The following is a 17,416-nucleotide window of genomic DNA, read 5'->3' as shown; positions in this document are numbered from 1 at the left end:
CCAGGGCTCCCATCCAGAATCTCTCCATCACCATGGCTCCCATCCAGAATCTCTCCATCCCCAGGGCTCCCATCCAGAATCTCTCCACCACCGCGGCTCCCATCCAGAATCTCTCCATCACCAGGGCTCCCATCCAGAATCTCTCCATCACCATGACTCCCATCCAGAATCTCTCCATCACCATGGCTCCCATCCAGAATCTCTCCATCACCGAGACTCTAATCCAGAATCTCATGATCATCATGGCTCCCATCCAGAATTTCACGATCCCCATGGCTCCCATCCAGAATCATACGATCCCCATGGCTCCCATCCAGAATCACACGATCCCCATGGCTCCCATCCAGAATCACACGATCCCCATGGCTCCCATACAGAATCTCACGATCCCCATGGCTCCCATACAGAATCTCACGATCCCCATGGCTCCCATACAGAATCTCACAATCCCCATGGCTCCCATACAGAATCTCACGATCCCCATGGCTCCCATACAGAATCTCACAATCCCCATGGCTCCCATACAGAATCTCACGATCCCCATGGCTCCCATACAGAATCTCACAATCCCCATGGCTCCCATACAGAATCTTTCCAACATCATGGCTCGCATAGAGAATCTTTCCAACACCATGGCTCGCATACAGAATCTCTCCATCACCACCATAGTTCCCACCAAGATTCCCACCACCACCTCTCTCATTCAGAATCTCAACATTCACACTCCCATTCTGAACCCCATCACATTTCTACCAACCCAGAATCTCATCATCACCACCATCCTTCCAATTCTGAATCTCACCAACATCCCTCACCTGCAGACACACAGCACCACCATCAGCACCATGACGGTCACCACAGCCCATCAAGCCATTCTAAGGAGCACTTTCCTGTCAGTGCATCGGCTACAGAGCTGGAGTCATTGTCCCATTCCAGCAAGTCTGGTTATTCCAGGAATACCAGCAGTCCCACGAGTCAGGACGAGCGGCAGACGGGCTACAGCGGCTCAACTACCTCTCTACATAAAGTATGACATTGCTCCGGGGGTTGGGTTTATCACTATCGCTAGTTATGTCAAGCATTATCTACAGTATACTGTATATTTTTTGACCATTTTGTACCGCTGAACATGTTTTACATTCTTAATTAAGCAATTATGTAAGAATGTTCCACTCATTTCTTTCCCATCGATTGTGGAATTAAACATGCAGGCTCCTTCCTAACTACGTAATCATGGATGACACATGGAAAAAGTGATCACATGCAAACATGCACATCAAATTATCACAGAATGTGTCCCTATTGATTATCAATGTCTTTTAACTAGAAGCTGCAGAATCAATTTCTCTTTCTGAAATGCATGTTGTGGACGGCTGTAAATACTTTTTTGTTTTGTCCTTCCCATACAGGAAGCATCTGAGGTTAATCGAATAATGTGAGTTTGATTTTGTTTAATTTGATCTCCGTCTTATTGTTTATTGGGGGAATCATTTTAATTGAGAAAATAATGTTTTTTTAAAACTTATTTTCTTGAAGATACACATTATTATCTAACTGAGCACTAAACCCCTCCCCCTCCGCTCTCCTACTTCATTCAGGAAGCTTCAGGAGCAAAATGTGGATCTGCACCACAGTTTGTGCCAGACTGCCGTGCGAATGGAGTGCATGGGCACCGAATTTAAGAGCAGTCACCAGCTCCTCGAGTCAGAACTACAGAACACTTGTGTCGAGCTGAGCAACCTCCTGGACAAATTCAAAAGGTCATGGGTGTGATGAGACGTTGGGACGGGTACCTCTAGCATTATGAGGGGGTTCAGAGAGGACTGGCAGTTCCAATCCATTTGATTTGCCTTTTACAGGGACTCGTTCAAAAGTTTAGAAAAATTCAAATCAGCATTCATTTTGAGTTAATATGCATGACATTGTCAAGCTTAGATAGTGCTATTATTGTACCTCTTACAGTCCTTATGTATCTCTCTCCCATTTCAGACTTACAGATAACAACTCCTACACTCAACAGACCAACAATCTCCTGGAGCAGAAGCTTCATTCAGTGGTGAGGCACCAGAAGATCAAAAGCTCATTTTGCATACAAGTATACATTAGATAAGTCAATAGAAGGGATTTTGTTCACATATCTGGAAAATGGTATCACCATTTTCATCATGTTTATGTTTGTTCTGTCTTATGTGTGTGGTCTGTCAGGCTCAGAGTATGGATGGGGAGCATGAGCATTTGAACCAGCGGATCACATCCCTGACAGATCAGCTGTCCTCAGCCAAGAACACCATCCACAGCATGGAGACTATTAACGTGAGAACTCCTGATGAACAGATCTAGCCGAGACAAAAAGACAACCTAAAACGTGCGCAAAACCAGACCAGAGTGGCCAAGTACAGAAAAATACTACTAGTACAGGCCCTGAAACAAATTCGCCTGACCTCTATGATCGCCTGACCCTCAAGCCCCAACCTAGGAATGTATTGCAATAAGAATCAGCTATAGTGCATGGTATGCACTTACACAATGTAGCAAATTGTAACTATGTTCCTCTTTGTATAGTATAAAATGTCTCCTACCTTTCACCATCCAAATCTCCCTTTAGTTTGACCTTCTGTTTATTCATCATGCCCATGATGAGTAAAACCACCAATAGAAACCATTGTTTTTGCTTCGAGCTGCATGTAGTTAATAAATGTTGTTTTACATAACCCATTGTTTCTAAAAAACCATTGTTAAGAAGCTATGAGTTGTCTTTTAGTTTAGTTTTTTTTAAATGTATAATTGTGCGTTGTTCTTTGTCAACAACATGCCTGTATTCTGTTCTCTGTTTTTAACTTTTGACCATGATTGACGAATCGATTGATTACTCCTTCACCCCTTAGGTAACATCATTGCTGCAGGAAGCCTTCGACCAACATTTCCACCGAGATGATTCTGTCAATCAATTAAATCTCCCTGCTGCGCCACCACCGGTCCAGTTCATGGATAGTCATCATTATGGAAAGGTCACCGCCACAGGGGAGGACCTATCGCTGGGAACATTGCCAGAAGAGGAGGAATCGGATTGGTCAGAAATGGGGGATGAGGCTCCAAAATGTGTTCTGAGGTCAGGGGGAGATCATCATAGTGGTACAGCGTTTCAACCGTGGAGACAAGAGCGTATTAGCTGGGCAGGGCAAGGAGAAGGAGAGACAGAGAGTGAGTCAGGGAGTGAGGAGATTGTCAGACAAAACCCTCCCCGCTCCCAGCAGGTCCCCCATCTCACAATTCACTCTGAGACCTTACCAGCCCCCATAGATGGTGTCACCCTCACCACCATTTTCAAGAGCTCAGCTGATGGCCCAACAGAGGATGTGTACAGGGCCACTGCAAGCCGCAAACTAGGCTCTCCCATCCGCATCCTGTCAGCCAGTCTGGATGAGATCCCCTCCTGTAGGGGGAAGAATCAAAGACAGGAGGAGCAGCATGGCCAGCTGAAGGGCACAGAGGCCATGATGGACCTCCACCAACCAGAGGATGGTACCATGGATGACTCAGAAGATGAGATCATCCGTAACTGGAGGACAAGGAGCGGGGACATGGGTGATGATGGCGGTGTGGATACCACGGAGGCAGATCCTGGCAGCAGTCTGGAAAACTTGCAGTCGGCCCAAAATATGCTCAACCACTTCATCTGCCAGCTGCAGCCCAGCGAGGGGGAGGACATGGGATACCGGACAAAGTGCTGAATGGGGAAAGAACACAGCTGTGACACCTGATCTCTTCACAGAGACACAGATGTTGACTGGGTTGGTGCATAGTTGTTTAAGTAATTAAACTTAAGAGTGATTTTTGTTACATTTGATATTCATAATTGATCTATGAGTATGTTGTATTTTAAACATAAAGCAACAGAATTGGTCATTATAACCAATTTAATAATAATAATTTAAATTATAATTCAATTATTTAAATCTGATTTAAAAGTTTCCAGGCCTAAATAATATTCAAAATTTTAAAAACAGCCAGCAACAAGTAAGAAAGAAACTAAAATATTATTTTTGTTCTGCACCTGAAGCTATTAAGGCAAGCGGCCCAAGTTGGAGATCGAGGATCCCCAGTTCCACGTTTTGATATTTATGATATATTTCTCTATTCATAGTCAAAAACATGTCCTGGTGTGTTGTTGTTGTTGTTACGCTATGCAGGGAATGGCTTTGATGTCCTTCAGAGGTAACATCAAACACAAATCACTTCGCTTTGACATCTCCTGTTCTCAGGTGCAATCTCTCCGGGAAACACTGTCCAGGCCTCCCTCCTGTCTCATCATAGCAGAGCACCGAGAACTTCACAGCCCAGCGCTTTCCCATCACCATGGAGACCACGGCCGAATCTCGCCCATTCCACTGATTTATAGAAAATAGATAATTTCAGAACCTCTTGTGCATAATTCATTATAGTGGTTGATGTGTGTCTTTCTCTCGGTGCGTGCATGTTAGATAAGACGACAAGTGTTTCACAGAATATAGGTCCTTAGGTAAGATTTAAGACATGTACATAGATATACTTTGTTTGTCCTCATAAATTAATTCCTCTGCAGACAGACATAATGCAAGGTCTAGTTTGGACAATGTATACCATCAAATATTTACTACAAATAGTATCCGTTGGACATCACAGTGGATTGGAAACAAGCTTTCTTAAGACCGGTTTTAGTTAATGGTGATAAAATGAAAACAGAATTTGGGGATGGATCGTGTGGTCTGGTGTGAATGGTTCCAACTGCTAAAATGTATAAAGATTTCCTCCCTGAAGTAATAGTTAAGAATCCTTGGGGAAAACAAAGAAACATGTATTCTTCTTGCATGCAAACTATGTTTTATCTTATAATATTGATGTTTATGTCTCCATGTTGATATGATGGAAAAAGCAACATGACATAATGTAAAACAGAATCACCATTATCATTGTGTTCACCAGAGGCATGCAACAGTCCAGTGAGATACACACCACCTTTTAAAAGTTAGGGGTCACTTAGAAATGTCTTTGTTTTTGAAAGAAATCCACATTTTTTGTCCATTAAAATAACCAAATTGATCAGAAATACAGTTTAGACATTGTTAATGACTATTGTAGCTGGAAATGGCAGATAAAAATAAATAAATGGAATGTCTACATAGGCGTACAGAGGCCCATTATCAGCAACTTCACTCCTGTGTTCCAATGGCACGTTGTGTTAGCTAATCCAAGTTTATAATTTTAAAAGGCTAATTGATCATTAGAAAACCCTTTTGCAAGTATCTTAGCACAGCTGAAAACTGTTGTGTTGATTAAAGAAGCGATACAACTGTCCTTCTTTAGACTAGTTGAGTATCTGGAGCATCAGCATTTGTGGGTTTGGTTACAGGCTCAAAATGGCCAGAAACAAATAACTTTCTTCTGAAACTTATCAGTCTATTCTTGTTCTGTGAAATGAAGGCTATTCCATGCGAGAAATTGCCAAGAAACTGAAGATCTCATACAGTGCTGTGTACTACTCCCTTCACAGAACAGCGCAAACTGGCTAACCAGAAGTACACTAGAGTGCCTAGTTTGAGAAACAGATACCTCACAAGTCCTCAACTGACAGCTTCATTAAATAGTATCTCCAAAACAGCAGTCTCAACGTCAACAGTGAAGAGGCGATTCCATAGATGCTGGCCTTCTAGGCATTTCTTGCATGGAATAGCAAAAATAGATCAATTGTTTCTAGCCATTTTGAGCATGTAATTGAACCCACAAATGCTGATGCTCCAGATACTCAACTAGTCTAAAGAAGGCCAGTTTTATTGCTTCTTTAATCAAAACAACAGTTTTCAGCTGTGCTAACATAATTGCAAAAGGGTTTTCTAATTATCAATTAGCCTTTTAAAATGATAAACTTGGATTAGCTAACACAACACGCCATTGGAACACAGGAGTGATGGTTGCTGATAATGGGCCTCTGTACGCCTATGTAGATATTTCATAAAAATTCTGCCGTTTCCAGCTACAATAGTCATTTACAACATTAACAATGTCTACACTGTATTTCTAATCAATTTGATGTTATTTTAATGGACAAAAATGAGCGTTTCTTCCAAAAACAAGGACATTTCTAAGTGACCCCAAACTTTTGAACGGTAGTGTATGTATGATACAGTATAAGCAATGTTATTATGCCAAATGACATTTCTGTTTTGTCCTGTATGGGATTTCCCTCTGGTGACCATAGTAAAGATATTTGGATGGATTGGAAGAAGCATATAGGCAAAGTTGAAAAAATACTATAAGCAACATTTATTTATCTTCAACCTAGCATATAGAGAGACATGTTGGGAACATATATCTCTATTTTCAACCAAAATCATAGTCACTATGTCACATGTCAACATTTGAGGAAAGCACAGTGTGTTGTGATGTCTATGCTGCCATGCTATCTGCTGCCTCGCCCTCCAATCCATACCTCTGTCCTCCATGGTGTATTTCAGGACCAGTGATAGATAGATTTCCACTATTTACGGTATATGTTACATATTTATTATTTAGAAGTGGCGGTTGCTATCACCATATTTCACCTTGTTCTAATTCCCTAGGTTTATCTTAATTTAAACTAACCATGTGTGATATGGTTTAGCACTGTAGAGCTGCTACTGTCTGTATTTTTATCGTTGTGTCCTATAAATGTGTCTGAATGTTCTCAATAAATATAGTCATCTATAATTTACAAATGTATTAACATCAAATAATTCCATAAAACATCTAGCATAATTGATTCAGTTGAATATGTTAGAAGGTGACAGAGTTAGATTGAGTCAGTCAGTCAGTTATCACCAAGGGGAGACACTCTTTGATTTATGGTTTTTCTGCATACAGCAGCTTTACTGAGATATGAGTAAATGTATTTTCTACCCATTTCTCAGGCCATTTTAGTGGCCTGTTAACTTAGGGGCACTCTGCGGATGTTTCCAGGGTATTTTCAACCTAACTTCCGTTTCCCCTGAAAAACGGATGTGGGGACTCCACTCAAGCATATTTTTTCACCTGCTATCTTAACTTAGGGATTGGCTTGTCCCAAGGTTTTATTAACACTGATGTACTTTCATAAGGTCATGTCAGTCCACCTTCTTTATGGTCGTTACTAGTTACCACAGCCACAAAGTGAAAATTGGCTATATCGTAAAAATTCATGAAAACAAACATTTGCTTTTTGGTATTAATATAAGGTTAGGGTTAGGTTTTAAATCAAAATTGTAGAAATAGGCAGGTTTTAGCCATTATTGTGGCTGTGATAACTAGCGGCAACCCATTGAGTGTGTCACGTATATTCGTTCTGAATTGTCAAGAGCAAGCCACATCATGGCAGTTTAAAATGGGTGTTACTGTCACAAACCCACCCGGTAAACAGAGAAGTCCATGTCCTCTATCTATCTTAGGTTTTTAGGCTGGAAATGGTTTTCCATGTTAGTTTAAACTCACCCTGCTGAGGCTGTTACAGGAGCTTTAGACAGGATTATCCTCACTTTCCCCCTCTCTCACTCTCGCTCTTTCTTTCCCCCTCTCAATTCCATGAAGGAATAGTAACTTGGTATAGTATATCCTTGGTGAGTTTATTACCAATATGCTTGTAGATCATTTTCACTAGTGCTTACCTGCATCCTTTTCAGACTTTACAGTATATTCCTGATAACCAAATGTGTTAGTAAAAAAATATTGATTTGGGGTCTTGAGATATACAGTGGGGAGAAAAAGTATTTGATACACTGCCGATTTTGCAGGTTTTCCTACTTACAAAGCATGTAGAGGTCTGTCATTTTTATCATAGGTACACACCATTTTGTTGATCCCTGCCTACAGACAGAAACTAAAACAAGAAGCTCCCACGCTGAGGTCTGTCCAACGCTGGTCCGACCAAGCTGACTCCACACTCCAAGACTGCTTCCATCACGTGGACTGGGAGATGTTTCGTATTGCGTCAGCCAACAACATTGACGAATACGCTGATTCGGTGTGCGAGTTCATTAGAACGTGCGTTGAAGATGTCGTTCCCATAGCAACGATTAAAACATTCCCCAACCAGAAACCGTGGATTGATGGCAGCATTCGTGTGGAACTGAAGGCGCGAACCACTGCTTTTAATCAGGGCAAGGTGTCTGGTAACATGACTGAATACAAACAGTGCAGCTATTCCCTCCGCAAGGCTATCAAACAAGCTAAGCGCCAGTACAGAGACAAAGTAGAATCTCAATTCAACGGCTCAGACACAAGAGGCATGTGGCAGGGTCTACAGTCAATCACGGACTACAGGAAGAAACCCAGCCCAGTCACGGACCAGGATGTCTTGCTCCCAGGCAGACTAAACAACTTTTTTGCCCGCTTTGAGGACAATACAGTGCCACTGACACGGCCTGCAACGAAAACATGCGGTCTCTCCTTCACTGCAGCCGAAGTGAGTAAGACATTTAAACGTGTTAACCCTCGCAAGGCTGCAGGCCCAGACGGCATCCCCAGCCGCGCCCTCAGAGCATGCGCAGACCAGCTGGCCGGTGTGTTTACGGACATATTCAACCAATCCCTATACCAGTCTGCTGTTCCCACATGCTTCAAGAGGGCCACCATTGTTCCTGTTCCCAAGAAAGCTAAGGTAACTGAGCTAAACGACTACCGCCCCGTAGCACTCACATCCGTCATCATGAAGTGCTTTGAGAGACTAGTCAAGGACCATATCACCTCCACCCTACCTGACACCCTTGACCCACTCCAATTTGCTTACCGCCCAAATAGGTCCACAGACGATGCAATCTCAACCACCAAAGGAGACAAAACTAAGGAGATGATTGTGGACTTCAGGAAACAGCAGAGGGAACACCCCCCCATCCACATCGACGGAACAGTAGTGGAGAGGGTAGCAAGTTTTAAGTTCCTCGGCATACACATCACAGACAAACTGAATTGGTCCACTCACACAGACAGCATCGTGAAGAAGGCGCAGCAGCGCCTCTTCAACCTCAGGAGGCTGAAGAAATTCGGCTTGTCACCAAAAGCACTCACAAACTTCTACAGATGCACAATCGAGAGCATCCTGGCGGGCTGTATCACCGCCTGGTATGGCAACTGCACCGCCCTCAACCGTAAGGCTCTCCAGAGGGTAGTGAGGTCTGCACAACGCATCACCGGGGGCAAACTACCTGCCCTCCAGGACACCTACACCACCCGATGCTACAGGAAGGCCATAAAGATCATCAAGGACATCAACCACCCGAGCCACTGCCTGTTCACCCCGCTGTCATCCAGAAGGCGAGGTCAGTACAGGTGCATCAAAGCTGGGACCGAGAGACTGAAAAACAGCTTCTATCTCAAGGCCATCAGACTGTTAAACAGCCACCACTAACATTGAGTGGCTACTGCCAACACACTGTCAATGCCACTGACTCTACTCCAGCCTCTTTAATCATGGGAATTGATGGGAAATGATGTAAATATATCACTAGCCACTTTAAACAATGCTACCTTATATAATGTTACTTACCCTACATTATTCATCTCATATGCATACGTAGATACTGTACTCTATATCATCGACTGCATCCTTATGTAATACATGTATCACTAGCCACTTTAACTATGCCACTTGGTTTACATACTCATCTCATATGTATATACTGTACTCGATATCATCTACTGTATCTTGCCTATGCTGCTCTGTACCATCACTCATTCATATATCCTTATGTACATATTCTTTATCCCCTTACACTGCGTATAAGACAGTAGTTTTTTTGGGAATTGTTAGTTAGATTACTTGTTCGTTATTACTGCATTGTCGGAACTAGAAGCACAAGCATTTCGCTACACTCGCATTAACATCTGCTAACCATGTGTATGTGACAAATACATTTGATTTGATTTGATTTGATCAACTGTGAGAGACAGAATCTAAAACATTCTGGCTCTCACAGACCTGTTAGTTTTTCATTAAGAAGCCCCCCTGTTCTCCACTCATTACCTGTATTAACTGCACCTGTTTGAACTCGTTACCTGTATAAAAGACACCTGTCCACACACTCAATCAAACAGACTCCAACTTATCCACAATGGCCAAGACCAGAGAGCTGTGTAAGGACATCAGAGATAAAAATTGTAGACCTGCACAAGGCTTGGATGGGCTACAGGACAATAGGCAAGCAGCTTGGTGAGAAGGCAACCACTGTTGGCGCAATTATTAGAAAATGGAAGAAGTTCAAGATGACGGTCAATCACCTTCGGTCTGGGGTTCCATGCAAGATCTCACCTTGTGGGGCATCAATGATCATGAGGAAGGTGAGGGATCAGCCCAGAACTACATGGCAAGACCTAGTCAATGACCTGAAGAGAGCTGGGACCACACTCAAAGAAAACCATTAGTAACACACTACGCCGTCATGGATTAAAATCCTGCAGCGCACGCAAGGTCCCCCTGCTCAAGCCAGCACATGTCCAGGCCCGTCTGAAGTTTGCCAATGACCATCTGGATGATCCAGAGGAGGAATGGGAGAAGGTCATGTGGTCTGATGAGACAAATAGAGCTTTTTGGTCTAAACTCCATTCGCCGTGTTTGGAGGAAGAAGGATGAGTACAACCCCAAGAACACCATCACAACCGTGAAGCATGGAGGTGGAAACATAATTCTTTGGGGATGCTTTTCTGCAAAGGGGATAGGACGACTGCACCGTATTGAGGGGAAGATGGATGGGGCCATGTATCGCGAGATCTTGGCCAACCAACCTCCTTCCCTCAGTAAGAGAATTGAAGATGGGTTGTGGCTGGGTCTTCCAGCATGACAATGACCGAAAACACACAGCCAGGGCAACTAAGGAGTGGCTCCGTAAGAAGAATCTCAAGGTCCTGGAGTGGCCTAGCCAGTCTCCAGACCTGAACCCAATAGAACATCTTTGGAGGGAGCTGAAAGTCCGTATTGCCCAGCGACAGCCCCGAAACCTGAAGGATCTGGAGAAGGTCTGTATGGAGGAGTTGGCCAAAATCCCTGCTGCAGTGTGTGCAAACCTGGTCAGGAACTACAGGAAAAGTATGATCTCTGTAATTGCAAACAAAGGTTTCTGTACCAAATATTAAGTTTAGCTTTTCTGATGTATCAAATACTTATGTCACCCAATAAAATGCTAATTAATTACTTAAAAATCATACAATGTGATTTTATGGATTTTTGTTTTAGATTCTGTCTCTCACAGTTGAAGTGTACCTATGATTAAAAATTACAGACCTCTACATGCTTTGTAAGTAGGAAACACTGCCGATATTGCAGGTTATCAAATACTTGTTCTCCCCACTGTATATTTGACTATCAATCTGATCAAAATTGATATCAATCACCAATAAATGTTGACAACAGTACTTCAGAGCAAGGCCATACACATAGTTAAAAAACCTATATAATTATTAGCTTCATGCTAACATTTCAGAGAGGTTATAGAGTGGCAAATGTATCATTGGCCATGCTTATACAGTATCTTTCACCCTGTCATCTTCAATTTGGTTAGTCAGAGCTAATCTATGTCCCCACCCCTGGTTCAAGGGAGGCTAGCTTTGCTGACCAGACAATGGCCTGGATTCCAATTGGAAAGGCCTGTTTAATAGGACAGGTGAGGGATTAGTGCTAAGACTCTCCCGATGTCCAACATTGTCCAAATCCATTGTGTCTCACCTACCTAAGCATGGGCACACAGGTGCTAGAACAGGACTGAAGGGTCACCTGGACTTTCATTAACTTTTTGGGGAGATCAAGCAGGTGAACATTGACACACCACCACTAACAAATCCAGGAGATACTAATTAAGATACAACGTTCAGTATTTTGTGGCTTTTATTTCTCCCCACAGATTTTGTTCACTAAACCATTTTGGTCTGATTATTCCTTATTGGCTTTTGGATTACACACCCATCTTTCTCCTACAAGAATCCTCTAACCATCTCTCCTTTGAAAAACAATCATCGAATCAGTCAACTTCATTTAAAACTGAATTCTACCTGTTGCACTTCAAGTTTTTCCAGACTTACTCTTCTTCACCTTTGACCTTACCCACCCTTTCCAGGTCGCCTCTCAGATCATTCCAGTAGTCAGTCGCTGCACTCTCCTCCTTCCCCACAGATCCCACTCATCATCCCTTCATCACCACATTCCTAATTTCTCCCAGTAACCCTCGGAGCCTCTGTGGGCTCCCACCACCATGGTGCTGATGAAGATGAAGTTCCCTTTTGAGAAGAGGGTGAAGCTGGCCCAGGGGCTGTGGCTGCTCTCCTGGATGGCCACACTGGCCGGAGCTTTCACCTTCACCCTGGGCTGCTTCCTCAAGACCGAACTCCGCAGGAGGGCAGAGGTAGGCTACTGCAATGCTCTACAGCTTTACACTGTACGCTCTTAGAAAATGTTTCGCTATCTAGATACTAAAAGGGTTATTCGGTTGTCCCCATAGAAACCCCTTTGAAAACCATTTTTGGTTCCAGGTAGAAGCCTATTGGGTTTGATGTAGAAGTCTTTCCCCAGAGGGTTCCACATGAAACCCAAAATAATTCTACCTGGAACCAAAAAGGGTTTTCCTATGGGGACAGTCAAATAACCCTTTTGGAACCCTTTTTTCTAAGCGCGTACAACGCCACTAGGGTTCTTCCAATACAATGCATATGACTTATCCAGAAGCTTAACTTTCTCAGGGTGTATTCAGTGAAGTTCCACAGTATGCCTGAATCAAAGAGTGATACTTGTAAACTTCTGGTCATAAACTGCACGAAAAGCATGAGGGTGAATAGGGGGGGTAATTCATTACACCTTATTTTAGTGCATTGTCGCTTAAATTAAGAGTACATTTTTTTGAGTGTTTCTAGATGACAATGAAATGCATTGGAGTGTTGAAGATAACATCTCATAGAAAATTCAGGAGCCTTTGATAATGCTCTCGTGAGTGTGATTGGGATGAGGTATCTATAGATCTGTTGGATAGGTGGTTAGATGTGAACGTTATGAACAAGGGGAAACTGTCTCTGGTCTGAACATACCGGTGATAAGCTCATAATAGGGATAAGATGAGCTGACCAACAGAATGTGGAGTGACTGAGTAATTGACAGTTTTATTATGATCCTATTCATCATCTATCTCTTGAGATTACAGTATTTGGAATAATATACTGTCAATTATTGCACTTGTTGAGTACATCAACAGAAACAAATTCCTCTCAATGCAGCCTTTTTGCAGCAAATATTTATGTTCAATTTCAGTAAAAATAAAAACAACCTAATTGATTTCAAAAAAATAAAGGGAACACTAAAATAACACATCCTAGATCTGAATGAATGAAATATTCTTATTAAATACTTTTTTCTTTACATAGTTGAATGTGCTGACAACAAAATCACACAAATGATCAATGGAAATCAAATTTATCAACCCGTGGAGGTCTGGATTTGGAGTCACACTCAAAATTAAAGTGGAAAACCACACTACAGGCTGATCCAACTTTGATGTAATGTCCTTAAAACAAGTCAAAATGAGGCTCAGTAGTGTGTGTAGCCTCCACGTGTCTGTATGACCTCCCTACAATGCCTGGGCATGCTCCTGATGAGGTGGCGGATGGTCTCCTGAGGGATCACCTCCCAGACCTGGACTAAAGCATCTGCCAACTCCTGGACAGTCTGTGGTGCAACGTAGCTTATATTCGGTTCCAGATGTGCTCATTTGGATTCAGGTCTGGGGAACGGGCGGGCCAGTCCATAGCATCAATGCCTTCCTCTTGCAGGAACTGCTGACACACTCCAGCCACATGAGGTCTAGCATTGTCTTGCATTAGGAGGAATCCAGGGCCTACCGCACCAGCATATGGTCTCACAAGGGGTCTGAGGATCTCATCTCGGTACCGAATGGCAGTCAGGCTACCTCTGGCGAGCACATGGAGGGCTGTGCGGCCCCCCAAAGAAATGCCCCCCTCACAACATGACTGACCATCCGCCAAACCGGTCATGCTGGAGGATGTTGCAGGCAGTAGAACATTCTCCATGGCGTCTCCAGACTCTGTCACATGTGCTCAGTGTGAACCTGCTTTCATCTGTGAAGAGCACAGCCAGTGGCGAATTTGCCACTCTTGGTGTTCTCTGGCAAATGCCAAACGTCCTGCACGGTGTTGGGCTGTAAGCACAACCCCCACCTGTGGACGTCGGGCCCTCATACCACCCTCATGGAGTCTGTTTCTGACCGTTTGAGCAGACACATGCACATTTGTGGCCTGCTGGAGGTCATTTTGCAGGGCTCTGGCAGTGCTCCTCCTGCTCCTCCTTCCAGCAGCGGTCCTGCTGCTGGGTTGTTGCCCTCCTACGGCCTCCTCCACGTCTCCTGATGTACTAGCCTGTCTCCTGGTAACGCCTCCATGCTCTGGACACTACGCTGACAGACACAGCAAACCTTCTTGCCACAGCTCGCATTGATGTGCCATCCTGGATGAGCTGCACTATCTGAGCCACTTGTGTGGGTTGTAGACTCCGTCTCATGCTACCACTAGAGTAAAAGCACCGCCAGCATTCAAAAGTGACCAAAACATCAGCTAGGAAGCATAGGAACTGAGAAGTGGTCTGTGGTCACCACCTGCAGAACCACTCCTTTATTGGGGGTGTCTTGCTAATTGCCTATAATTTCCACCTGTTGTCTATTCCATTTGCACAACAGCATGTGAAATTTATTGTCAATCAGTGTTGCTTCCTAAGTGGACAGTTTGATTTCGCAGAAGTGTGATTGACTTGGAGTTACATTGTGTTGTTTAAGTGTTCCCTTTATTTTTTTGAGCAGTGTACAATATAGCCTTTAGTTATGTTCCCCACTGTAAACCATGAGATTATTCACTGACCTCTACATGTTCACTTTTCCTTAAACATGGGATCAATGGGTTGACAGCCTAACATATCAGTTTATACTGTATAGTTTGCTGCATCACTGATGCATGAGGTTCTTCTGCCTACAGGTAATGGACAACACAGAGATCCATGCTGTGCCCAACACCCTGATGATAGTGGGTCTGGCCTCTCTGGGTATCAACTACTTCGCAGGCCGTATGTGCCAGGATGCGCTGGACGCCGGACGCTTTCCCCGCTGGAAAACCTTCATGCAACCCTACTGGGGTGTTTCCCTCCTCTTCACCCTGCTCATGTTGATGGCTGTGATCATGAGCTATACCATGAAGGGGAACCTGGAGTCCTCCCTGAAGATCGGCCTGAAGAACGGCATCCGCTTCTACAAGGACACAGATACCCCCGGCCGCTGCTTCCAGAAGCAGACCATTGACCGCCTGCAGATGGAGTTCCGTTGCTGCGGAAACACCGACTTCAAGGACTGGTTCGAGGTCCAGTGGATCAGCAACCGCTACCTAGACTTTAGCTCTAAGGAAGTGAAGGAGTGAGTATTAGAGGACTGGGAGCAGTCTGACAGTCTTTGGTAAAGGAAGAATCCCATGTCAGATTATAATTTAAATAAATCATTAAGGTTATAGGAAATGAGATGGTTGAGGTAATACAAAGGCATGATGTAGACCGTTTATTCTCTATTTACTTCCCTTCCTTCCTCTCTTCTTCTTTAGCCGTGTTAAGAGCAATGTGGATGGGCGTTACCTGTTTGATGGGGTCCCTTTCAGCTGCTGCAACCCCAGTTCCCCAAGACCCTGCATCCAGGACCGCCTCACCAACAACTCAGCCCACTACAGCTATGAGCACCAGACCGAGGAGCTCAACATCTACATCCGCGGCTGCAGGGAAGCTCTAGTCAACTACTACATGGGCCTGATGAACACTATTGGTGCTGGGGTCCTGTCTGTCTTCCTGCTGCAGGTACTGTGCAGATATACAGTACATATCAACCTATACACCTAAAAGTGAGCTAATGTCCTGTGTGACAATCAGAAGGCACCTGGACTCCTGTGAGTGGCCACAATTATACTTGTAGCTCGCTGTTGAGTAGTAATACAGTATATCCAACATCCTCCAGTATAACCTTTCTCCCTTCTCTTCCCTCTCCTATCCTTCCCCTTCAGTCATCTGTGCTGGTAAGTCTGCGGTACCTGCAGACAACCATGGAAGCGTTGGCAGGGCAGGAGAACACTGAGATTGAGACTGAGGGCTACCTGCTGGAGAAAGGGGTGAAGGAGACGATCATGGAGTATGTGACTCCTGTGCTGGTTTTCCTTCAGCTGAACGAGGTGGGCAGTGAAGACACTGAAGCTTAGGCGACCCCCGCCAGATAAAGTGGAGAAATCAAAATGTTTCAGACAGGGTGGTGTAGGGGACAAATGTGGCATTTTATTGGGTGATAAATAATCTAACTAGACACTGATCAATTAATCTGGTATTTCTTTGACATCACAATCCATTTTAATGCTGATATATTTCTGTGTTTAATGTTTTACCCCTAAATGCAGTGTTTCCCAAACTCGGTCCTGGGGACCCCAAGGGGTGCACGTTTAGATTTTTGCCCTAGCACTACACAGCTGATTCAAATAATGAACTCATTATCAAGCGTTGATTATTTGAATTAGCTGTGGAGTGCTAGGGCAAAGAGTTCTGCCTAAACGAGTGACATGAATGTTGTAATCTATTTCAGTCACCTGAGGGCTAATATATTTTTGTATCAGTTGTCCGGGGACAATGCACCCCAGTCTTAGGTATCCATGGCTGCACTAACACACAAACACACACAAACACACACACACACACAAACAAAATAGAGGCACACATTAATCACATTAACCTCACCCTAAACCCAAGCCCTCCACAATTCTCCAGGTTTTTGATGTTTAATCAATTACATATACTCCCCAAAGGAGAAATAAAAAACACATTATTGTAATTTTGTATTTTATAACTCGGGGTTGCTATGCATGGTTATTTCCACCTCACCAATGCAGTGTTCTCTCAGTTAATACCACAACAATATTATGGTTGACACTTAACAATGCAAAGATATCTCCAATTACTAAGGGATAGAATTATATGAACATTTCACATTTTGGGGAATATTTTAAAAAGCACATGTTACATTTTGCGTAAAAGACTAACAGCAATGTAAAGCTGACTGTAGAAAGATTCAATGCTCTGCTATGTAACCCTCAGCAATATGACAAACACAGCACTTTATTACAGAGCTATTATGACAGAGAATTATTAAAGGTTCAAGTTTTTAATTGATTTGTGGAGTTCTGTCATTTTGTCTGTGTCTTTGTTTTGACCAGCTTTCCTTTCCCTACCATTTCCACCTTTTGACCCCCGCCCACCCACACAATTTTTCTCATATTCTCTTTCGACCTGTAACCCTATCTCTAAGGGTGCGTTCGTAAATTCATCAGTTATTCTGTGCTCCGTAAGTGTCAGTCAGTGGGAGGAAGAGAATTA

At 43.5% G+C, this 17,416-nt stretch overlaps 2 protein-coding genes across 2 annotated transcripts; both read left to right on the top strand.

The window, feature by feature from the left end:
* Positions 1 to 1,604: 1,604 nt before the first annotated feature.
* Positions 1,605 to 5,036, top strand: LOC116358226 (uncharacterized). The gene is made up of 4 exons (XM_031808742.1): positions 1,605 to 1,760; positions 1,990 to 2,056; positions 2,206 to 2,313; positions 2,886 to 5,036. Exons 1-4 carry the CDS (start codon positions 1,657 to 1,659, stop codon positions 3,729 to 3,731), a joined length of 1,125 nt encoding a protein of 374 aa, XP_031664602.1. The 5' UTR covers positions 1,605 to 1,656; the 3' UTR covers positions 3,732 to 5,036.
* Positions 5,037 to 11,674: 6,638 nt separating this feature from the next.
* LOC109873807 (peripherin-2-like) lies at positions 11,675 to 17,212 on the top strand. Its single transcript, XM_020465527.2, has 4 exons — positions 11,675 to 12,374; positions 15,001 to 15,431; positions 15,613 to 15,859; positions 16,063 to 17,212. The coding sequence occupies exons 1-4, from the start codon at positions 12,225 to 12,227 to the stop codon at positions 16,252 to 16,254; spliced, it is 1,020 nt and encodes a 339-aa protein (XP_020321116.1). The 5' UTR covers positions 11,675 to 12,224; the 3' UTR covers positions 16,255 to 17,212.
* Positions 17,213 to 17,416: the final 204 nt, after the last annotated feature.

Source organism: Oncorhynchus kisutch, linkage group LG29, assembly GCF_002021735.2.
Source record: "Oncorhynchus kisutch isolate 150728-3 linkage group LG29, Okis_V2, whole genome shotgun sequence".
NCBI classification, from domain to species: Eukaryota; Metazoa; Chordata; class Actinopteri; order Salmoniformes; family Salmonidae; genus Oncorhynchus; species Oncorhynchus kisutch.
Note: the sequence above shows the minus strand (reverse complement) of the source record. Positions and strands in the feature narration are given on the sequence as shown.

Coding starts and splice junctions, on each gene's coding strand:
- LOC116358226 (XM_031808742.1), top strand. CDS start 1,657: ATGGAGTGCATGGGCACCGAATTTAAGAGCAGTCACCAGCTCCTCGAG. Junction 1,761..1,989: donor CTCCTGGACAAATTCAAAAG/GTCATGGGTGTG, acceptor CTCCCATTTCAG/ACTTACAGATAACAACTCCT. Junction 2,057..2,205: donor AGCAGAAGCTTCATTCAGTG/GTGAGGCACCAG, acceptor GTGGTCTGTCAG/GCTCAGAGTATGGATGGGGA.
- LOC109873807 (XM_020465527.2), top strand. CDS start 12,225: ATGGTGCTGATGAAGATGAAGTTCCCTTTTGAGAAGAGGGTGAAGCTG. Junction 12,375..15,000: donor AACTCCGCAGGAGGGCAGAG/GTAGGCTACTGC, acceptor TTCTGCCTACAG/GTAATGGACAACACAGAGAT. Junction 15,860..16,062: donor TGTCTGTCTTCCTGCTGCAG/GTACTGTGCAGA, acceptor CTTCCCCTTCAG/TCATCTGTGCTGGTAAGTCT.